The sequence below is a fragment of the Larus michahellis genome, chromosome 4, assembly GCF_964199755.1.
Source record: "Larus michahellis chromosome 4, bLarMic1.1, whole genome shotgun sequence".
Taxonomy (NCBI): Eukaryota; Metazoa; Chordata; class Aves; order Charadriiformes; family Laridae; genus Larus; species Larus michahellis.
Genome location: NC_133899.1, coordinates 42,531,834 through 42,556,341, shown reverse-complemented (window position 1 = coordinate 42,556,341; position 24,508 = coordinate 42,531,834). Strand labels below are relative to the sequence as shown.

The following is a 24,508-nucleotide window of genomic DNA, read 5'->3' as shown; positions in this document are numbered from 1 at the left end:
TTTAAAAATATAGTTCCCTGGAATGTCAAGTGAAGACTCTTTTTCTTATTATTTCCTGATCTCCCTTATGGATTAGATTCACTCTGTTTACATTCTCATCCTCCCTTTTTATTGCGTTCAGATCCAGACTGTCACCAAGAAAGTGCTGGTGCCACCACCCATTGAAGAACCGCCTAATGTCACAGACTCTGCTTTTGCTATGATGAATGAGACAGTGCGTGAAGCACCACCGGAAGCCCAGCTGGTCATTAAGAAGGGACTTGAATTTAAGGATGGCATGAATGTCCTGGGTAGGAAAAATTTTTGCCTGTCAAATATGTATGTTATATGTATGACACAGTTTTGGCTGTGACTGGGTAACCAATGTTGCATGATCTGCTCTTCAGTTCAAGTTTAGTCTCCCCAAATAATCATCAAAGGTTATCAATTATTGGCTGCCCATTGGTCTCTGAGGTGAAAATCTAATAGTTTTACTAGAAATATGACTGTATCACAGAAACAATCAAGTGAATTATTCTGGATTGGCACCTTTGCAGGTATTAATTGGAGTACGGTGGGGAGGCACGTAGGAGGTACCCAAAATATCCTTTCATCCTAGAAGCAGACTACCTAGACTAATACTAACACATATTGGCAAAACAGTATGGGGGAGAGCTTCAAGGGCCAGTGCTTTACCCACCCCCCGACGAATTCGAGCTCAGTTGTTTCCAGTAGGTGTCTCATGCATGGTGAACTAGAATTTGGCTTGCGGCAGAGCCTGAAGTGAGAGGTGGGGTGTTAACTGCACCACCCAAAAAAAATCCCAGAGAGGCTTGACACAGCTCTGAGTCACAACTCCCTCATTTTTTCATCTTGGCTGCTGACCTTTACCAGCTACAAATTATGAATAACTGCCATCATGCCATCCTGTCTGGACAAGCCAGCAAGTGGGGGTGGTACGAAGGCTTTGCCTATCTCCTACCCCTTCCTGAAGCACCTGTTTGGACTGGGGCAGGGGCATGGGGGAGCAAAGAGCTGCCACACCACTTTTATTTTCTCCTCTGTGCCTAGACTCACTGTTTGTCAGCCCAGAGGGGAGTGCACCCCCTCACCTTCTTACTTCCTTGACGTTGGTGAAGTTAGCCATAAATTAGCCCTCAATTTGTGGCCTCATTGGCACGCCTATGCTTGAAGATACACATACGCTGTGATAGCATGTCCAGGCTGACACCTGTGTTTATAGGTGTCATCCTCAAACTGGGACAGTATCTAAACCACTGCTTTGTCTAACCACTAGGCCATCACTTTTTAGGAGCAAACGGCCCCTTATAGACTCCTTACAGCTGATGAGCTGCTCCTGCTGACGCAGTGGCTGCTGTGCGGGCAGAACTTTTCCAGGCGTTGGTGGGTTGGTTGGGAGTGGCTGCTTTGCTTATATGTAGGGGAGATAGCATCAGTAAGCTGATCAGAGATGATTTGTTTCTCTGTGAAACAGCCTGATCTACAAGAGCCAGGAGCCACTGTATTCTGTCTGCCTCCACAACTCCTCCTTCCGTTCAACATCTGTGGGCAGAGGAGCCACTTCCTTTCAAAGCTGCAAATTGGCATTTTGCACCCTGCGTGAGGCAGCAGCTGGTTGCTCATGCTGTTACCCTCACCTTCTTTTTTCTCTCCTGGAGCTCTGCTTATGCATGAAAATGAAACAGTATTTCTAATGTGAGAGATGCATTACATTTAGTACTCGACTGGTTTCGTGCAGGCTCTGTCATGGATAAGAAAAGAACTAGAAGGCTGAATACAATTCCTACAGAAAGGGAATACACAGTTTTGGTAGGGGATTTGCTGTAGTATTTTAACCACTAACTCTCAAATGTTGCAGAGTTATTTCGTTTGGTTTGGTGTAGTTTGGTTTTGAATGAAGAAGTGAAAATGTTGGGCAAATTCCTGCAAATGTGAACCAACCCGACTCTTATGACTAATGTAGCAGCTCGTTTGGAATTAATGAACAAAACCACCTACTAACATTTTCTGATGCAGAGTCTGAATTCCAGGAAGTTACTTGGTCTTTGACTGAAAAGCTTCTCATCATACTATGATTTCTCCATGCTCTGCAGCACACAAACATACACTTCACTTCCCTATTCAAGGGACTCAACAAAGATAGCTTTATGCTATAGAATGAGAATGACTTTATATCCAGGAGATTGGATTAAAAAAAAAAAAAAAGGAAGAAATTGCTAAGCCCAGTGTGAGGATATGGGACAGCCTGTCTTTTCCCAGAGCTGAAATTCCCTTCGCTTGAATGCTTTTGTGTCCTCATGGGTTTTTCCTTTGGAATTACCCAACTGAGTTCACATTTGTTACTGAACTCATATCATGACTGGAAGTTTAGCTTCAAAGGATGGCTGAAGTTTCAAACAATCTATCACTATCAGTTAATAATCCCACTCTGGGCACTGAAAATTGCCGGATAGTAAAGCTTAGCATTGGAGACACAGCTCCAAAATAATACATGACAGATGCACTAAATTGGTTTTTCACACTGATAGTCCAATACTCCAGACTTTCACACCTTAGCATTTAAATTTAGGAGCCAAATGTTACCCACATTGAATTCTATGATTATGTATCCACTGATAGCTGGTTTCAGTGTGGTTAGTCTGTTTAATGGGAGTTCTGTGGTTTAGCTTAAAGTGCAATACCCACCTTCTCCTCCCACCCCCACCTTCTTCATTTAACTGGAATACTCCTGGCCTGTAAAAGTTATGTTCTGGGGCAACTTTTGCCTTTCTCTGTACTCCAGGACTGACTAGTCTGTAGGCTGAATCTGTCAAGGGACTTCCGTAAAGCTTGGGAAAAACACTCCTGGTCTCTAGTGACTGTTTTAGCAACAAAGCAGAGTCATGATATGGCGCTGTGCGGCCTCTCCCACTTGCCAGGGGCTATGAGGTTTCTAATAATTGCATAGCACTGAGAAAATTACGCTATAGGTATTTTTTTGATGATCAGATCAATTCAGGAAAAAAGAAAAAAAAAACCATAGTTGTGCTGTGAAATTAGGATTTAGTAAAATATTGAAGAATAAAAGATGTTCTGAATGTGATCATGAAAGCTGAGAGTGAGTCCATATTAAAAAGTCCCAAGAGATGTATAATACACTATAGTTTTGAAAACTGGATTAGCAGGTAGTATCAAGAGATTGACTAGGCACAAAAACATCCTAAAAAACTTGGTTTAACTTGGGGTTTTTTTGTCTTACAATTTTTTCCCAATAGGTTTGATAGGATTCTTTATTGCTTTTGGCATTGCTATGGGGAAAATGGGAGAACAGGCCAAGATGATGGTGGATTTCTTCAACATCCTGAATGAGATTGTAATGAAGTTAGTGACTATGATCATGTGGTAAGTTTGAAGTTCTAACCTTTAGAACAAAAAAAGATTTCAAAAAACCTCATAAAACCCTAATATAGCATATAGTGACCACAGTTTGTTAGTAAATAATGTAATTAAATAGTTCATTTTTTAAAGCCGTGACAGGTATGTTAGAACCTACAGGTATGTTAGGGGCCTACAGGAAGGATGGGGAGGGACTCTTTATCAGGGAGTGGTATGATAGGGCACGGGGTAACAGCTTCAAACTGAAAGAGGGTAGATTTAGATTGGACATCAGGAAGAAATTCTTTACTGTAAGGATGGTGAGGCACTGGAACAGGTTCCCAGGGAAGTTGTGGATGCCCCATCCCTGAAAGTGTTCAAGGCCAGGTTGGATGGGCCTTTGAGCAGCCTGGTCTAGTGGGAGGTGTCCCTGCCCAGGTCAGGGGGCTTGGAACTAGATGATCTTTAAGGTACCTTCCAACCCAAACCATTCTGTGATTCTGTGAACCACAGCAGCATTATTTCTATTTGGTGAGGATTATTTAGGACGCAATTTGAAGTATTTCTGAAGGTATTCTGTTCTTTGTTTACTGAAATCCAAGGCATGCAGATACCAGCAAAGGCGTTCAAATACCACATTGATTATGGAAGTTCATTGCATAGAAGGACAGCTAAGCAAGCAAGTCCCTACATAAGAACATCTAAATTTTCCTGGGAGGTTTGCATAATCACACCGTATTAGCTAGGAGGTATAATTACAAAGAAGCCTGGAGACACACTTTATTCACTGTCTTCTGTAATAAAAATACCATCAAATAAAATTCCTGTGGTTTTCAGTGACGTGTCGTCCCTCCACCCATAGTTTCTGCAGCATCTGTGTCTTACAGCCTCACTGCAATGGGGTCACTGGAAGAAGGTATCCATCCTGTTTTTGAAGTATACCTATTCGTAATAGCAGTGCCTTCAAGGGAGTGACTTTACCCAATTAAGACTGAGCCCTTGTTTACATTTATGGATGGAAAGGGATTCTCTCTTTTTTTTTCTTTATTTTTTTTTTTTGAGATCTTTCTTCCAAGGGCTTCCCCAGAGCTATTTGTATGCAGTGCCAAGCATGGCCATATCACACAAAACCAGTTTTTCAGAACATAAAAACCCATTGCTATGTTTGGCACTGTACAACTGTGTTTTGTAGCTCCTAGGTCTTTGAAAGCAAAAATAGCTACTCCAATAAAACACACGTATCATGGCTCATTGCTGCCCGTGATTCCCTGGTGTCCCTGGAAGTGATTTCCTGAGTTACAAGGCTGCAGTATGCCTCTTCTCTGAGGCTGTAGATAGGCACAGTTTATAGGAAAGGGAGCAGGGTGCCTGAGGCACGAGTCTTCAGCATTATCAGTGTTTCAAAGGGAGACTGTTACACAAGAGTGATGCAGATAGCAGCAGCGATGTGAAAATGTGTAGAAACCAAAGAAAAAACTTGAAGCAATGACTCTGCATTCCTGTTATGCTTCTGCTTTTTTTGGTAGGTGATCTTGCTGCATAAAAACACAGGGTTTTTTTATTCACTGCTGCTTTCAATAGTTAATGTAACCTGCTGCTATTGACTCTATAGAGAGATGGTGACTATACTCTCATAACACTCCAAGAGCTAGAATTCACTCCTACTTCACTTAGCACCAGTTGGTACACCCAAGACAGAATACCTTGCCTAGAGTATAAATTTTCTGTAGTAGTCAGTGCTGCAATGTCAGGAAATCATTCAAGTTTAAGACATTAACTGTAAATTTTTATTTGTAACTGACATGCTTTTTATTTCTCTTTTTGTGAGAAAGGACATTGATTTTGGGAATTCCACTTGTTCATCTCTGAGTGCAATTTTTAAAGAATTATTGTGGCCAGAAGCAGCGGGGTTTTTATGTGTGTTTATAAAGACAAATGCACTTCTTTATGCAGTCACATTTTGTTTGGTTTGTGATTTCTCTGCACAGAGTGTTGTAACTCCTGTGGCAACTCCAGACTCTCAGGAGCATGGCATTGCAACACAAACATAAAACAAATCAGACATCTGGCTCTGACACCATGTAATTCTTTATAAGAAAAATGCATCGTCAAGTTCATTGGAACATGGCTTTTTATGATAACTGGTATAACAGCTGGCCTTGCATTTCAAGTGACTAAGGGCTCTCCAGGTTTTGGGCACGTTGCTTGAGAGACCATGAGAGTTTCTTACAGAAAACATGAAGCACTTTTGTTCTGAAAGTCAGTTACCTTTGTATTGTCTTTAATTAAGCATCCAAATCACTAATCAGTTTTGAAAATATACATTACCATTTATTTTCAGAGAGGCATTTTGTTTACTGTTTCTCCACATGTTACACACATTACTTTCTCCCAATTTAAGTTTTATAGAACAGATAGAGAAAATTAATGTCACTTAAAATTATTTATACTTATAAGTATAAATATTGTCTTCTGTCTGGCATTTTTCACTATAGCTGATTATTAAGTTTTTTAAATAATATCCCTTCATTTCAATTTTTCTTTTTTTTTTTTTTTTATTATCAAACTGTGCTACCATTATCATCCTATTTAAAAGTTCCATTTATGCCATCAGGGAATCACATGGCTGAGATGACAAAAACCCTGCCCTAAGTAGGAAAGCACATAATTAATGAAGATTGTATAAACTAAAACGAATTTGTCCAAATTATTGAAAGAACATAATGGAAACATTTGCAGCCTTCAAGATAAAAGCAATTCATTTAACAAATAGCTTAAATGAAACAAGTAATGCAACTTTCTGAAAATGTGTAAGCAACGGTCTGCAAGAGTTATGTATTAAGAACAAATACTACACCACCCTTCATAATGATCCAAGCCTGTGTAACATCTTGTATGATGTTATTTCAGGATCAAAATCTGTTCAGGAAATGCATATTCCATTTGATGGAATGGAATAAAATGAAGTAGGTGAGGAAGTTGCTGGAGATGGCCATTATTTTGTAAAAGATGATCCTCCTACTCTTCTCCAGTCTATACTCAATTGAGCACAATTTTTATGAGTACGCTGCAGAGACTAGTTCTGTCTATGCTTGTTCTTTTTCTCCAGGTATTCCCCTTTGGGCATTGCTTGCCTCATCTGTGGAAAAATCATTGCAATCAAGGACTTAGAGGTAGTTGCTAGGCAACTTGGCATGTACATGGTCACCGTGATTGTGGGTCTTCTCATCCATGGAGGGATCTTCCTGCCTCTGCTCTACTTTGTGATAACAAGGAAAAGTCCATTTTCGTTCCTTGCTGGGATTTTCCAGGCATGGATCACAGCACTAGGCACAGCTTCCAGGTACACTTCCGAAATAACAGCTTGCTTTATTTTTTAGCAGATTATTAGCTGCTGTTTAGAGATAATACATTTGGTGTTCTGACCTTCACTGCAAAATCATTTTATGCCATTGAATAAAAACTATTTTTAATTCAGCCATGTTGAAATAAATAAAAATAACCACACGTTTGGTATCTTTTAGAGAGGTTGTACAGACAGCTGCAGAGAGTTGGGAGACCCAGTTTTGTTTTCTTTTCTGACATTGGCCAAATGACTTGTGCAAATTGTGTTACCTCTGTACTTATTTCCTCAACTAGGAAACAATGATAACTCTATTTATTTTGAAAGCATGGTAAGAGCAGTCTCGTTGCATTGGGGAAAAAAAATGAAACAGTGCTAGGTTTCAAGAAAGAAATGAAAAAACCTCTCATTTTATTCTTTCATCCAGTTTGGCAGAGTAAGGGGACTTCACTGAAGAGCTGAGCATTTTAGACTTGATGCTAATGCACAGAACAGACTCAACAAAGTGTGTAGGCAGCTCTCAGTAATAAATTGATGCTTTGCACTGGGGCAGTCAGCTCTTCCACTGAAAATAGTTTTCATTTAAATTTTAAAGATATTTTTTCTTCAATAAATGTTTATTTCTGAAGAAAATTTAATCTTCCATTTTAATTAAAAACGTGAAAACAAAAAAAACGTAGTTCAAAACTGACCATCAGAAAACTGAGCGGTCTTGATTTCAGGAATGCCCTGAAAGAACTGTAATTAATCTGCCTCTTTGGGTCAACCCAAATGATTCCGCTGGACAACTTCTTCGCTGTTGAACAAGAGACTCTGGGGGGACCTTACTGATGTGCATAAATATCTGATGGGACAGTGCAGAGAAGATGAAGGAAGTGGTGCCCAGTGGCAAGACAAGAGGCAGTGGGCACAAATTGAAAGACAAGAATCCCATCTGAACACAAGAAAAATCTTTTTACTGTGATGGTGGTTGAATGTTGGCACAGGTTGCCCAGAGGAGTTGTGGAGTCTCCATCTGGAGATAAACAAAACCTGTCTGGGCATGGTCCTGGGCAACCTCCCCTATCTGCTCCTGTCTTGAGCAGGGTTGTTGGAATAGGTGACCTCCAGAGGACCTCAACAATTCTGTGGCTCTGTGATAAACAATGTGGGATTATAGGAGATATAGTCAGGCCAGGAGTTTCAATAAACCACAATTTTCCCTAAGGCTTTTGTTCATTGAAGTGTTTGAGTTTCCACTTAGATTTTCAATACAAAATTTACAGTGTCCATACACAACATTTTTTTTTAGCATGAAGTAATGTTTTTCTGCTGGAGTACCAAAGTGGAAAAAATTAGGGGATTCTAAGTGAGTCCAGCATATGGATTTACCTGGATACTAGCTTTACCACCTGACTGCTATCCAGATCTAAATTACTGGCTGAACAGAAGTAGACCGGTTCATAGCAACACAGACAAGTGACCGCATGACAACAGTCATCATCATATGATCTAATGTGGTACCTCTGGAAATTGCAAATGTTTCCTATTCAGGGACTTATTAAAGCTCTTTGGCCAGGCTGAGGAACCATGGAAAGCATCTACACGTTGTGCTCTTCTAATAAAGAAACCTTGTCTCCCTGGGCTGCCCACCTGTCCTTCCTCATGGTGGCAGAGCTGAAGAGGGAAGATATTTGCATAGTCCCTGCCTGCTGAGCTCACTGGGGTTCATTGCAACAATGGTAGTCAATGGCTGGTACACATCTTGTGCCAATGATCTGATTTGTAACAATAAAGGTAAGGTGGGACTTGTATTTCTGAAGAAAAAGAATCTTAGCTGACTGAGTTTCAATGTGTGTAAGTGAACTACATTTTTTATTCTATTTTTCTTTTAATAAGATATGGGAATATTTTTGCTGTAGGAGGCAAAGTGATCCTGGGACTGACTTGAAAACTGCATAGTAGTTATTGGTTAATGACTCACTAGATATATTGTACTGTCTGCTATAAATATAGCTGCTAGAGTAACTTACAAGAGAATCTACTACATTGTTTTTACAAAGTATTAATTGTCTCTGGTGTGGCTAAACCCACAGAATATTAAGCATTTGATTACCTTTGATTAAAACCTTAGTAAAATAAATCATAATTACAAATATATTTGTAAAGATGCTAGAACACAAATGATTGGTACTGTGTATCTCGCTTATCAACATCTGTTAAAAAAATCTCCTCTGTGAACAAAGAATGGTACGGTCATGTGAGCACAAGGTGGGGATCTAAAAGCTCATATCTTCTAACTCGTGTTTCCATAGATGTGGGACAAGAGGAGTCATTTAGGAAGTGATTCAGGCATCTGCCAGTCCAGAAGGGTTTGAGTTTTCCATAGATTCCATGCAAGATAGGTCAGCCTCATGTGCTTGTTCCAGATATCCTAGGACTTTTATTATGAAACTACATTTATTATGAAACAACATTTTTATAGTTAGGTATCTCAGTCATTCCTTAATCACCATTTTCCATGGTTTAATTATTGGTAAAATGGAAAGATTACATTTTTTGTACCCAATAGCATCTCTACGGTAGTGGATGAATGAATGAGTTGGAAAGGCCCTGAAGTTGCAAGGCACTAGCAACACTATGCTGCGAATATTTATCTGAGAAAATCTGAGTCGAGTCCTTTAGTCTTCTATGAGCAAGCTAGTATTTTTGTAGGGGCAGTGACACCAGAATTAGTGGGACACAATAGCGAAGACCTTTGAGAAATTTGCCACTTCAGCTGAAGAAAAGCAAATAAACCACAACATATGTGCTCCATCTGCGTCTGTATGAAACACCAATTAAAAGGAATATCCCCAGGTTAGCTTTCTATTCAGAACAGCTTCTCAGGCAACAACCAACTTCATTTTCTGGTGGACTTGACCTCAGAGATAACACAGAAAACTAAGGAACCAAAACATGTTCCTGTATTGGGTTTCATGTTTGTTGTGGCAAGTCCTTTGCCCAAGGCAGGCAGACCTGCTAGGGAAGGGAAAAAGCAGAAGATATTTGCATCAACAGGGAAGAAAGGGTATGTTCTGTTTTCATCAGTATTTTTTGACAAAGGTGTTTTATTTTGAGCAAGTAAATGTAATAGCCTGAAGTATTCCCACGAAGGCAAGTCACTGTGGATCTGTGCAAGGAGCTGTTCCCCTCTTCCATCCGTCTTTCTCATCTTTTCCTGTCCTCCAGCTGTGTTTCGTGTCCTTTCCTGTCCTCCAGTATCTGGGAACTCCATGGGTTGTATCTTTTTGCCTGGCATTTTCATTCCTTAATGCAACACTGGTTTGTCCAGAGCAAATTCACAATCAAAGAAATTTAGGATTTGTCTCTACATTCATAGTTCTGTCCATCAGAAAACATCTGGAACTCATCTTTTTTGAACAAAATGCAAGAAATAATTCATAAATGAGTCTGAAAAAAATCATCTATACTCTCTCAAGCTCTAATCCCTACTTTAAGTCATGTTCATGTCTTAGCCTCAGTTCCACCTCCAGCTAAATGTAGGCTTAATTTAAAAATTGGCTAAAACCGGCTTGAATCATAGCAGAAAGTGGAAGTAGGAAATCTAAACAATGATAGCAGAATTTCTGACTTTGCTCCCTTACATATATACATTATATTGTAGTTATGTCTTCTCTACTTTTTTACTTTCTTTCCTTCAGTGCTGGAACATTACCTGTCACATTCCGGTGTCTTGAAGAAAATCTAGGCATTGATAAGCGTGTAACAAGGTTCGTTCTTCCTGTTGGAGCAACTATTAACATGGATGGAACTGCCCTTTATGAAGCTGTGGCTGCCATCTTCATAGCACAGATGAATGGGATTGAGCTGGACGGAGGCCAGATAGTTACTGTGAGGTCAGTACTGTAGGCTTTGTTTCTACAGACTGTAAAATGGGAAACTTTGGCTTGGATGTTTTCTCAGTAGCTGTGGGATTCACTGTGAAATCCATGGATTTCTAATAGTGATATGCAAAGGAATGTCATATACATAGGTCCTTGTTCTCTGGTGACATGCGTTTTCTATCACGTGCAGCTTTAGTGCATGTTGGTAATGTTTTACAGCAGTTTTGCAGTTGACAATACAATGTGAAGTACCACATTCTCTGTCGAGTGCAATGCCTTTTTCAGTATAGAGGGCCGCTACAAGTGATATATGGGGCATTAACTTTTTAGAATGTGTCTGTTTATATACATTGGATGGAAAAACTGTACCGTAAAAATGTATCCATGTATTTATGTTCGCCTGTTCTTTTTCTGTGACTTTGGTGAACAAAATGGACTGAAAATATCCCAGCCTGAGGGTGAGATTGCCTGCAGCATGGTCTGGATACTCAGATTTTTATCTCTAACCCAGCAAATATTAGCTCTGGTCTTTTCATATCAAATTGTCCTACCTAGGACTAAGCTGATTATCTGGAAGGACAAAGGAAAGTACCCATTAAAAACTGATAAGAGTGATTGAAACTTGTTTACTGTAATGGAGTTTTAAGACTTATTAGGTAGGGTGACTAAAAAAAAGCGATGGCAAAGTTATGACTGCTGCAGCTAAAGTTAATTTAAAACGGAAAACTTGATGAAGACACCAGGACCAATATTTTGAATAGTGAAAATGGAAACCACAAGTGAAGGCTGCCAAGTTTGCCTTTTTCCTGTAGTTTTCACCCTCCCACCATTTTTTTTACTAAACCCTTTTAACACTAAAGAAAGTCCTGCAAAGGGATGTCTAATTCTATATTTCTTGCCCAGCTATACTAGTTCCACATTTTCCATTTCTTTCCCTCCTGCCCCAACCCCTGAAATCTTAAAGCCAAGGTTTCTAAAAGGCTCAGGGCTGCTTCTAATGAAGGCAGATGCTAGATCTGCATGATGCATATTTGCTGCTGAGAATGAAATCAGTCATTTCACAGATGCCACATATTAAACTAAATTGAGACCAGGGAAACTGAAGTCAGGAATCAGCTGTTGTCCAAGAGATTTAGTAGGCTTGAACCCAAGTTACGCCTCTTCTCTTCCTCTGAGGGACTGGCCCATTACCTCTTCCTGATCTCACAGTTTCAAATCTGGTGTAGTCAGCTTTGTGACTCACATTTACTAAGCAGGCAGCAACTTTGGGCTATCTGTAAGAAAACCATTAGTTCTTCTTTTCATGAAGTATAGGGTCTGCAGGCTCTTTAGGAAAGACAGGCTTTCCTGAAGGATACAGGGTCATTAGGAAGGACAGGCAGGGGAGACAAGGAGGGGGTGTTGCCCTCTATGTCAATGACCATCTGGAGTGCATGGAGCTCTGCCTGGGGATGGATGAGTAGCCAACTGAGAGTTTATGGGTCAGGATTAAAGGGAGGGCAACGACAGGTGACATTACAGTGGAGATCTGCTGCAGGCAACCTGACCAGGAAGACCAAGTGGATGAGGCCCTGTATAGACAGATAGCAGCAGCCTCATGTTCACAAGCCCTGGTCCTCATGGGGGACTTGCAACCACCCTGATACCTGTTGGAGGGACAACCTAATAATTAGGTAAGTTTCCTGGAATGCGTTGATGATAACTTCTTTCTCCAAGTGATAGAGGAGCCAATGAGGAGAGGTGCCATGATGGACCTTGTTCTTACCAACAAGGAGGGCCTGGTGGGGAATGTGAAGCTGAAGGGCAGCTTTGGCTGCAGTAACCATGAGATGTTGGAGTTCAAGATCCTTAGAGCAGTGAGGAGGGTGCACAGTAAGCTCCCTGCCCTGGACTTCAGGAAAGCAGACCTTGGCCTTTTCAGGGATCTGCTTGGTAGAGTACTATGGGATAAGGACCTGGAAGGAAGAGGGACCCAAGAAAGCTGGTTAATATTCGAGGACCACCTCCTCCAAGCTCAGGAGTGATGCATCCCAACAAAGAGGAAGTCAGGCAAAAATGCCAGGACACCTGCATGGATGAACAAGGAGCTCCTGGAGAAACTTTAAACTCAAAAAGGAAGCCTACAGAGGGTGGAAGCAAGGACAGGTAGGCTGGGAGGAATACAGAGAAATTGTCTGAGCAGCCAGGGACCAGGTTAGGAGAGCTAAAGCCCAAATAGAATTAAAGCTGAGGTACTCAATGACTTTTTTGCCTTGGTCTTCACTAGTAAGTGCTCTAGCCACACCACCCAAGTTGCAGAAGGCAAAGGCAGGGACTGGGAGAAGGAGGAAACGCCCACTGTAGGAGAAGAACAGGCTCAACACCATCTTAGGAATTTGAAGGTGCACAATTCCATGGGACCTAATGAGACTCATCCATGGGTCCTGAGGGAACTGGCAGATGAAACTTCTAAGCCACTAGCCATCACATCTGAGAAGTCGTGGCAGTCCAGTGAAGTTCCCACTGACTGCAATAGGGGAAACATAACCCCCATTTTTAAAAAAGGGAAAAAGGAAGATCTGTGGAACTATAGGCCCAAACAGTGGTGACTTCATTCCCCTGCAGCTGTGGGAAGGTTGGCAGGAGCATTTCCTTACAGAGCTTGGAAGCAATCACTTACCAGCTCAGGCTGGAAGTGCCTGAGGAGCTCTGGCACCACGTGCAGAGCCTGATGGCAGAGCAGAGCATCCTCCGTGCATACCTGCTGGACCTATCTGGGTATTTCATAGACCAGGTTGCACTCTAACCCAGACACCTGACAAACACACTGCAACCTGGATTGTCTGGGTCAGACCCAGACATCTGCCAGCTCTAAATCAGACTGATATCCTCACAGATTAGTTCTGTGGCTAACGGCCGAGGATTTCCCCCACAGAGACCTTTTTCCCCTACTTCTGTTTTGGAAACGCTTTCAGATATTTTGGGTACACCCACAGAAGTACAACCGTGTTATTCATCTCTGTGTTTAAGAGGACAGAGAGAACTCTTTCTTTCCTTGTTCCTTTCTCTCCATCTCCTCCTCTCTCTCCCTCTCCTTCTCTTCCCTGTTTTCCTCCTCTTGGCTTGTTCTCTGACAAATTTGTTTTCCATTCTTCATAGGATTGCCCAACAATGTTGATATTTGTTATAGTCTGTGTTGTATTCTTACAAACATTCAGAGCACAGACATTCACTCTATTGGTCTTCATCAAAAAATGAGAGGCAAGAACAAAGACAGGTTTGTTTTTATGAAACAGTCAGATGAATTTTGCTTTTTCATCTAGGTGTACCAAGCCTAGATAATGAAATGTATCTAGGCTTGGTACACCTCTGGCTTGTACTGTAGGAATTTTGGATACTAAGACTTTTACTCTTCTGTATCTGATAACAACCATTTTCTTGCAGCCATTACCTCACAATTCAATCTTCATGTAACATAAATAAACAGAAATGAACCACCCTCAAAATTGAACTTGTAGCTACCAAACTTCAGCAAGTCTGGATGATCAAAACTCGGGATTCAAAACCCTGAATGTGTTAGTAGAGTTCAGAAAACAGCACCAGGCCTAAGATGTGAATGTCATAACCAACTTACAGAACTTAAAACTCTCAGAAAACTCTCTTACAACTCTCAGAACAAACCCCATAGATCTGACCTCCACTAATAAATATTTTTGGAGAAACAAGCATGAAAACCATGGCCTGAGCCTGAGTTAGTTTTCTGGGAAGAACTCGTTAAAAATAAGACCTTCCTAATGATCATATGAGTATGCAATGAAAATGTATGTTACTTTTCCTGCTACCCTCATTTGATTTTTGGTTTTGATTTTTTTGGCAGTTTGACCGCCACCCTTGCAAGTGTTGGAGCCGCCAGTATTCCCAGCGCGGGACTTGTCACTATGCTTCTGATCCTTACTGCAGTGGGTCTCCCTACCCAGGACATCAGTTTGCTTGTTGCAGTTGACTGGCTTTTGTAAGTTGTGCTGACTCCACTGCTCAGTGCAGAAAAAGTAGTGAAGTAATGCTTATCCGTAGTGCTTTTCAGCTGTTGATCTTAAAGAACTATAAGACTCTCCTCTGCAGGTGAAGCTGAGGAGGAAATAGGCTATTTGATGAAGTAGGAGACACTGAAAGGAGCTTCTGAGCTGGTTATAGAGCTACTGAAGTCATTTTCTATGAGCGAAGGATCTTCTGGTAAGGTCCCTGGGCTCACACTCCTATATTTTCCTTCCTAATGATGCCTCTCCATCACAGACATAGCTCAAGAGCAGTTTTCTGATCTTTGCCTTCATATTTCTGTTCCTTACAGTTCTGGTCTAAAATTTAGGATGAATGCTGAAAATGCATGTTCCATCAGGATGTTGTCAGCAAGTTACAGGGTGATTTGGGCATTTGTGGTATCAAATGTACTATGCTCGTAGTGGGGAAAGTCTGTTCTTTTTGTACATAAGAAAGTATAATACTTTGAAGAACGAAACTGTTCTAGAGCAGGATATAAACCAAAGACAAATAAAAAGGAAACAGAAAGAAAGAAGGTCATTCCATAGTTTGATTTTACTGACAGATCCCTCAAACTGGAAAGACTGACTTTCATTTTCAAGGACTTGAGACCGAAGTTCTTCAGTGCTATTTCAGGTCCTTTCACAAGAAATAGCTAACCCAATACTTTTATTCTTCATTTGAATATCGAAGCTGTAAATGTAGACAGAACATATGCCAAGCCATATCCTTTCTCATATTGTCATTTGACAACGTGGATATCTTTCTGTCATCTGCACAGAGCTGACAGGGACTCAGTGGTCCTCTAAGTTGTACTGGCCTCTAGAGGCTTTTACATTGTCCCGTATGGCTGCAGCACAGTATATTCTTTTATGTGGTAAAGACATATGTTTCTGTTACGCCAGTGGTAGTGCCTGGAATGAGAGATGTGAGTACCGCTCTGTACTATTTATGCGTTTCCTCCTAGGCTAGCAGTCTCAGCTGCCTGCTTGTGGTAGCTTTCAGTCCCAGATACACTACTAAAATTATGGAAGAAGGAATAGCAGAGTCGAGAATGTGAAGATAAACTAGAAAATTAATTTTCTGTCATTATCTTTTGGCTTGTTGAGAAGAATTCAAGAACTTGGTCAGTCCTCTGACATGTATCTGCTGTTGCTCTATGTTAGCTACACCTGCTGACGTGTATCTATCTACTGCTGTACTCTGTTATTACCTATCTTGCCACTAAGAGTGACAATAAGGCAATAAGAGTAAGAATAGCACGCAGCTCTGATTTCTGCTTCAGGGAACAACGAAAGAGGAATTTACAGTTTGGGAAGGCAAAGGGAAAAGATGACATATATTTTATATATAACTGAATATCATGGTATCATGACTCAGAATGGTGAAATGAGGCAGGGTTCAGCAGTCGGAGTACAGCTGGTATAGGGAAAAATGTGATATTCTGTGGGTTTATTATATTTATGAGGTCATGGTTGAAAACAGGAAAGCAGTATATGAATCTGCAGCTGGGAGGAGGAGAGCAAAAGAGAGGCACATACTCCTTTTAAATATATGTTTTTACTGGCTGTCAAAGTGAGGCAAATAGGTAGGTTTCTGCAGCTGGTAGGAGGATGTGCAAAAGGAGCCCATAGTTGGGGTTTTTTTTAGGAAAATGTCATTTTAAAATATTTCTGTGAACTGAGAAGCTCTGCCCACACTATCAAACCTCAGAGCTGTAAGTTTGCTAGCAGTTCAGATCCACTAGTAGGAGTTGCATTTCAGGCTTTGCTTCAGCAGCATTGTTACTGCTGGCTCATCCAACCCTGCTTAGGAAATAAAAATGTCCATCCTGCCAGGAAAGGCTGGAATAGGCTCTCTGTTCCCAGCTGCTCAGCTGAATCCCTGGGGAGAACCATCTTTTGCTTCTGGGGCTATTTGAGGGATTTACGGTGTTGTTCAAGTAACTGATCCCTGAGCCTCAGATGTGCCAGCGATCTCCCGGCTCCATCCCATCACTGCTTTGATTTCCAGCCCAGTTAACTCCTTGTCTCTTTGCAGGATGGTTGGCTCATTATGTATGGAGCTGTAGTGGTGGTAAATGTAAGTATAGGAAGGATAGTACTTCTGAAAGAAATATTTCAAGGTTGTCTTTCCAAAAGAAATGCCAGGCAAAAGAACCTTTCAGCACAAATGGTTGGGTTTGGATCCTTCTGGCCTAGCAATAAACAGTGCAATTGCAGCATGATTCAGAATTGAAAGCTAATGGGAAACGAGATAAAAAAGGAGATGAAAGCTCTGTGTCATGCCACTAGTGCTGCAAAGTTAAGACAAATTTTGCTGGTGGAAGTATTGTGCTAATTAACATATGTCAACAGCTAATAGCTTTATTTTCCATCTTCCAGTGGTTGTATTGTGGTAGCCACAATGATCTAATGAGATAAGGAAAACAATGCTGCTGACACTGCTGATGTTAAGAAAAGGCACACAAGTCAACTTTTTAGCAAGCTTTTGGGCACATAAACCAGACCTAAAGAATATCTGAAATGAAAGTTCATAGAAAGATGTTTTCTTTACTTACAAACATTATCTTTATTCATTTCTTTAGATCATCATATTACGTTACATCAGTATTTTTAATAGACTGTAGAAGAGAAAGTTAATAAAAATATTTAAGACCCAATTCTAGCCACTTTTCTGGAACCAGTGTGTAATTGCAACCAGAAATATTTGAAATAGCTCTTTTATAACATTTCAATTCCAGATAATGAAAGCTTTTAAAAAATGTTGCAGTCAATGAGTTTTTCAATATTTCTGATGAAAGAAAATATCAGAATATCAGTTGATTTTACAGTACTCCCATCATCTGAAACTGTGGTCTTACCAAAACCAGTTTTGCACAATTTGGTCATGGTGTAACATAAAGCTGACTTTTGATTGTCCTTGAACTTGTCACTCTCTCCTTCAAATTGGAGCCAAAAGGTTTCTGTATTGATTTCTTCTAAAGCCCCTCCAATATCTAGAGATTAGGTTCTTAAACTTTCCCCCTCCCATGCGTACATACACAGTGTGAGTTCTTTCATCAGGCAAGCTTCCCAAGATTTCACAACTTTCATAGTTTCTCAGTTTAAAACTAAGCACAACACAGCGCTGACATTTAATAGGACAGTAATTATATGCCAACAGCTGGAATAAAACTAGCTTCTTTTGCTCTAGCCAGAAGCTGGCTACTTTCCAGATGTGAGATTGACAGGCTTAGCAAATATCACAACACAACCTCAAATACAGTGGTATTTTGCAGTGAAGAGAGAGGAATTAGAGAAAATAAGCTTGGATGGCTGATCCGGTATTTAAACCTTCATTCTGTAGCTCAGAAAAAGATTGCTTGAATTCTGACTCTGTTCCTTGGCTTAGATGTAAATTCACAATGTTCAGACCCAGTTGATGTCTGGATAAGGCCTGATGTAAATCCAATTAAGCTATACAAAACAGGAGCTCTTTCCTGTAATGACAAAGAGGTAAGGCAAGTTAAACATGTCACCTGGTCTTTGACTGAGCAGGTGTGCTAAGATTTCAATCTCCTTTCTAAAATCTAGTAAGGTTGATATACTGGGTTCAGGGAACAGAAATAACCTTTTTTCATACTAGCATGCTATATAGGTACTATGACATTAATAACAAGAGAACTTAATTAATTTCTTCTCATTTCTGTTCCTTTCATCTGTATTGTTAAGCTTCCAGTTCTTCTGATTTATGCCAGTTTGAGGAAATTAGGCATTAACACTTACTAGGAGTTAAATTACTTCCCAGTTATTCCAAAGCCCATTCTTACTAGATGTTGACTTGGCTTTTGAGAGAGAACTTGGACTTTCAGTCCCGTGATTCCTCACAGTAGCTGTTATGGACAGCGCAGAAGTAGCTGTGTTGGGGCAAGTCATTTACTAGACTGCAACTTTCCTATATTGATTTTGTTTACATCATTCTAGCATAGCTGGAATTAATTGCTCAATTGTTTTTAACAAAAGAATAAGTACAGTCTTCTTGTCTTCTTTGTTCTTCTTGGGGTGTTCTTTGGTCCAAAAGTGGTCAGTGACCCTTTGCTGTTGATTCCCGACAGCCAAGACTTTGTCCTTTCTGTTGTAAGGAACTTGTTTACTTCAGTTCACGCAGTTTAGCATGTTCGGCAGCAGTGTGCAGTTTGCATCGCTGAATCTCTTGGCTAGTAGTACATGCATATGGGCTGAAACATCTCCTCAAATACCCCTTTCAGAATTTGAATTGTGCCTCAATTAGATTTATGTCTTTTCTCCACCTTGTTTTTTGGCATCCTATGCTATCCTTCCATCGTCTGGCATCAGTGAATCCTTTCAAAATTAAATACCGCTCATACAAAAAAATTAAGCAGATGTTCTTTTCGTGGAGCTATATTGCCGCGTTCAGTATATTTGATGATCTTAATTAAAAATTACACTCAGAAAGCCATATTTTCCTATCCTGCCACTCTGACCAGGTTTAAAACACTCTTCACAGGAATGGGATGAGAACTGTATAAAGCATTTCATCTGTGTGAAGCAAAACTGGAAGGATGTTTTCCTCCAATGGGTTGTTAGTTTGTTTGGTTTTTGGGGGGATTATTGGAGGTGTTTTTTTTCCTTCTGGATATTCTTTTGATGACACTGTCCTGCACAACATCCTTGTCTCTAAATTGGAGAGGCATGGATTTGACGGATGGACCACTCAGTGGGTAAGGAATTGGATGGATGGCCTCACTCAAAGAGTTGCGGTCAACAGCTCAACGTCTAAGTGGAGACCAGTGACGGGTGGCATTCCTCAGGAGTCAGTACTGGGACCAGTGCTGTTTAACGTCTTTGTCAGCAACATGGACAGTGGGATTGAGTACACCCTCAGCAAGTTTGCTGATGACACCAGGCTGTGTGGAGTAGTCAACACACTGGAGGGAAGGGATGCCATCCAGAGGGACTTTGACAGGCTTGAGAGGTGGGCCCATGCGAACCTCATGAAGTTCGACAAGGCCAAGTGCAAGGTTCTGCACATGGGTCGGGGCAATCCTAAGCACAAATACAGACTGGGTGGAGAATGGATTGAGAGCAGCCCTGACAAGAAGGACTTGGGGGTGTTGGTGAATGAGAAGCTCAGCATGAGCTGGCAATGGTTGCTCACAGCCCAGAAAGCCAAACGCATCTTGGGCTGCATCAAAAGAGGCACGGCTAGCAGGCCAAGGCAGGTGATTCTGTCCCTCTGCTCTGCTCTGGTGAGACCCCACCTGGAGTACTACATCTAATTCTGGGGTCCCCAACACAAGAAGGAGATGGACCTGTTGGAGTCAGTCAAGAGGAGGGCCACAAAGATGATCAGAGGGCTGGAGCACCTCTTCTATGAGGACAGGCTGAGAGAGTTGGGGCTATTCAGCCTGGAGAAGAGAAAGCTCCAAGGAGACCTTATAGCAGCCTTCCAGTACCTGAAGGGGGCTTACAGGAGGGTTGGGGATGGACTCTATCAGGGAGTGTAGTGATAGGACGAGTGGTAATGGATTTGAACTGAAAGAGGGTAGATTTCGATTAGATATTAGGAAGAAATTCTGTGGGGGTGTTGAGACCCTGGAACAGGTTTTCCAGAGAAGTTGTGGATGCCCCATCCGTGGAATTGTTCAATGCCAGACTGGATGGGGCTTTGAGCAATCTAGTCTAAGTGGAAGGTGTCCCTGCGCATGGCAGGGAGGTTGGAACAAGATGATCTTTAAGGTCCCTTCCAACCTAAACCATTCCATGATTGTATGACCAAAAAAAACCAAAAACAAACAAACAAAAAAAACCTGCTTCAACTAAGATATTACTCCACAAACCTGCTTCAACTAAGATATTACTCCACAAACTCCAAATATTTACATATTTGGATGATAATGTAGATAGGGAGAGGATAAAGTTGAAAGGGAACACAGTTTCACAGCTGGGAAAGGCAGGTTTACAGATATTTAGAGCAAAGATGTTAAAAAGGGCTCAAAAGTCTGTATGGCCATGAATAGGCATGTGTAATGAATGTTTTTCAGTTTGGGGTTTATTTATTTATTTATTTCTCAGTGCTTTACAGGAAAAGGAGATGTCACATTAATCACATAAATGTAGTAGTAGAAATACTAGAAAGGGGTCTTTCTAATTAATCACTGCCACAGGAAATGAGGTCTTACATGCTGGCCTGTCTGTCCCTTGGGAAATGTCCACGCTGTTCAACCTGCCCATTTTATGTAAATGAGTCTTCATGGGTATACCTCTGAGAATTAATCAGTGTAATCGCTTCTCTGACCTACTTGACAAAGCTAGACTCAGTTGCTGCAGTAGGTTTACATTGAAACCGTTGGTGATAAGATTTTTAGGAGTCTTATATTTATTTCAGATAGGAAGAGGCAAATTAGATTCTAAATGATTTCAATATGTGTAACGCCGGCCTACCTGCAGTAGGAAAGACAGCAGGAGCCCATAGACTTGCAGTGCTCTGTAAGACCATCTCCCATTTTTGCAGAATTCTGGGTAGGCTTGTGGCAGAATTCTGAAATCAGGGAAAATCCGCAACCATCAATTCCCTGCTGACAGAGAGCGCCACACTCCAAAAACAAGACAGGAGAAAAGTGGCATGTCTGTCCAATGGCATCCTTTCCAGGAAGTGCCAAAAACCATGTTTCTTTGTAATGAAGCACGTGAGCCTCTGTTGGCACCCTTCTACAAGAGAGGCTCTCATTACTGAAATGCTGTCACAGGGTCATCATTTTGTAGGCCATGACCTATATTTGGTTGGATCATATGCCAAGCTCTGGCGTACAGTAGGGTGAGTAGGCATGCTGCCATGCTAACAGATGACCATCTGTAAAGATGGTGCCAGGAGAGGAGCTTTGATAGCCTGAGCCTTATGGAGATATTTCAGGCATTTTTTCCCCCATAGTTTGCTCGCTGAGAATAAAGCCATTTGTTAATCCACCCCAAAAATGACAGCACTTCATCAGGTCCAAAATCCTTCTCTCTAGCTGCATTAAATTCAGTGCTCTGATAAGTTCAGATTAAACAAAGGGCAATGATGTGAGCCTGGCACCCTGACATTGAAACCTCCAGCTCCAGAAGCAGATGCTGGGGAGATCTCAGTTAAGCACAGCTCTGCAGTTCGGTTGTGTCTCTAGCACAAGTTCTTTGCCAAAATCCATGAGTATGAGCAGCTGTGACATGGGAGTTTGCACATCCTCCCTGTCTGAACAAGTCCTCTGGGAAAGCAGGCTTTTTCAATTTCACTTGAAAGCTCCCATCTTTCTGTTCTAAAGATGCCTTAAACTTCCTGAAATAAATGCAATAACTATAACATTAACAGGGCTGTCGTGCCCTACTTTTTCTTCCTGTCATGACATTCAGCCTCTTCCTTTTGCTTCTTTTGTAGGGACCGGATGAGAACGTCAGTCAATGTGGTGGGGGATTCTTTTGGTGCTGGCATTGTCTACCACCTTTCCAAGGCAGAACTTGACACCATTGATTCCCATCATAAAGGGCGTGAAGACATTGAAATGACCAAGACTCAGTCAGTCTATGACGACATGAAAAATCATAGGGAAAACAACTCAAACCAATGTGTTTTTGCAGCTCACAACTCAGTCATAGTAGATGAGTGCAAGGTACCTTTCACATTTATGGATATTGAGACATGTATATAGCACTGCATGCTTTATTTTTTTTCATCTTATTTTTTAACCTGCATGTATTTTTCAAATCGTTCTGCAAATAACAATGTGACAAAAACATCCATGAATTCCAGACATTTTGAATGAGTTTGAGCAGTTCAAAAGATGGTTTTTTGCACTCTTCTTAAAAGTTGTCATTTGAGGGGAAAAAATCATGTACATTGTTTACATATCAAAAGGCAAGATGCAGCGTATTATGGAATATGCCAAGATGCAGAGAATATGGCATCACCTTCTATGGACATTTACTTAATTTTCTATGGCAACAAAGAACTTAATTGCCAACTCAAATGAACGATAGCTGCGATTCAGATACAGGTGTTGTCATTTGCTGACTGCCTTCCATGATATGCTGTTCCGAGATGGACATGTTGAATGCACTTTAGCGTCAGAATGTTCTTGTACTCATACAGCATGCTTACGCTTTGCTTCCGTCATCATTCCTGAGTCATTAAGGCACAAACATTGTATTCTGTCTCTAATCCTTGCTGTAACTAACGTGGATTATTAATAGTAATGCTAAAGTCTTGACCAGAGCAAAGTGAGCTTGAGAAACCCCACCAGTTGAATGAGAAAACAGTTGGGGAGGCTAGTGGTTAAAAGTTTACTAAGGACCCATCACTAGGACGGGACAGTTTAAAATCAAGAGTTTTTGAAAAAGAGGAGAAAGAGAGCGAAATAAGCTGAAACTTTTAATTTCATAGTCTTTTTTTATTTATTAATACTCTGACTGGATCCTGTACACAGTGAATTTGCCAGTGAGCCTACCTTAGCCATTTAACCAAACAGATTCTCTTGCATCTTCCAGTTCTACAACTGAGCCAGTACCTAACTGTGAATGCCTAATGTCCGTTAGCAGATCACCTTATATATTGAAAATAAAAGTCCTATTCTGTCACTTCTGCCTGTCTCCAGCCTCGCTAGAAATATTCTTTAGAATATATTTTATTCTAATGCTTACTTCTAGATAATGTCAGGCCAAACCTGAATTTTCAGGGGAAAAAATAATACTGAATTCAGGAAAGAAAAAAACTTTCATCTTATCCCCTCAATTTTTCCCTGAATCTTCCAAGTTTTTAATAAAATGATTTTTTTAAATGAAAACAAACTTTTTGTTCTGATACAGCTCTCCCCTTCCTCTTCTAACACACTTTTTTCCATGAGAAATATTAAAGAATTTTTTTTAAATGATAAGAGAATACATGCTTATACAAAAAGAAAAATTGTCATTAATTTGTATTTCTCAAAAAAATGAAAGGACACAGGAGAGGTAAAAATTCAAAGGAAAAAAGAAACTCCCTGAAAAGAAAATATTTTTTTCATTAAAAATAAGCACCTGCACATACACACACCAACACACTTTGGCTAACTTCTTTTGGAACTTTTGGAAAACTGTTTTTCAGTGAAATAGACTATGCTAATTTCAGTGTGTTCAAGACAAATTCAGCTACCATATATCAGCCTGAATCAGGTTCGTGGAACTGAATACTGATAATTTTATATCCTTCCAGTCTTTCAGATTTGCACAGAGATCCAAGTCAGGCTAGAAAGTAGTAGCCCGTTGGTGTGATACTTGTCACGCTTTCTTGTCTCGTTCAGTTTCTCTTACCATCTGCCGCAGTTGAGGCATTAGCTTACCTCAAAAACATGGATTAATGGTGCAGTATTTTATCCTAAGCACACCCTTTAATTAAAATTTAGGACCAGTGATTTATGAGCTAGAAGTGTTTGTCCTTTTTCATTGTTTTAGGATTGCTATGCTTGTGATCTCATTTTGCACTTTTAAACTCATGAAAAGAGCTAAGGTTTACGGGATTGAGCACAAGACTGACTTTGAGCAGTCACTTGTCTTGTCTGTGGGTCTGTCTGGAAGCTGCCAAAAGGATGTGATGTTACACTCTACTTTACAAGCTATGAATGTATGCTGACATTTGTGGAGCATTTGGATCATGTTGAAGTAGTCTACAGCTCCCAATTGTTAGAGTAGCAAAAGCAACAGAGTGAAGATTTGGGACTTCAAAATAGCCAGCTGTTAAATCTGAAGAGACATCTCTTCATACTGTCAAACGCACTGGTGGGTTGAAAAGCTCACTGCAGAAGCTCTGGTCATAATTTGGAAAAGCTAAGCTACTAACATGTCCTTTCTATTTACTTTCTGTAATATATTCCATGTATAATGCTAGTAGTTTATAATTTTGCATGGTCAGTGTATAT

The 24,508-nt window shown here is 40.6% G+C and overlaps 1 protein-coding gene across 3 annotated transcripts in view; it reads left to right on the top strand.

Moving 5' to 3' along the window:
• Positions 1-24,508, top strand: part of SLC1A2 (solute carrier family 1 member 2) — a 94,067-nt gene that overhangs the window by 63,438 nt on the left and 6,121 nt on the right. For all 3 annotated transcript variants that reach the window (XM_074584276.1, XM_074584273.1, XM_074584275.1), the window contains 6 exons: positions 122-290; positions 3,255-3,381; positions 6,464-6,697; positions 10,381-10,575; positions 14,420-14,554; positions 21,997-22,228. In XM_074584276.1, the coding sequence (XP_074440377.1) occupies positions 122-290; positions 3,255-3,381; positions 6,464-6,697; positions 10,381-10,575; positions 14,420-14,554; positions 21,997-22,228 (1,092 nt within the window). The remainder of the gene's footprint in view (positions 1-121; positions 291-3,254; positions 3,382-6,463; positions 6,698-10,380; positions 10,576-14,419; positions 14,555-21,996; positions 22,229-24,508) is intronic.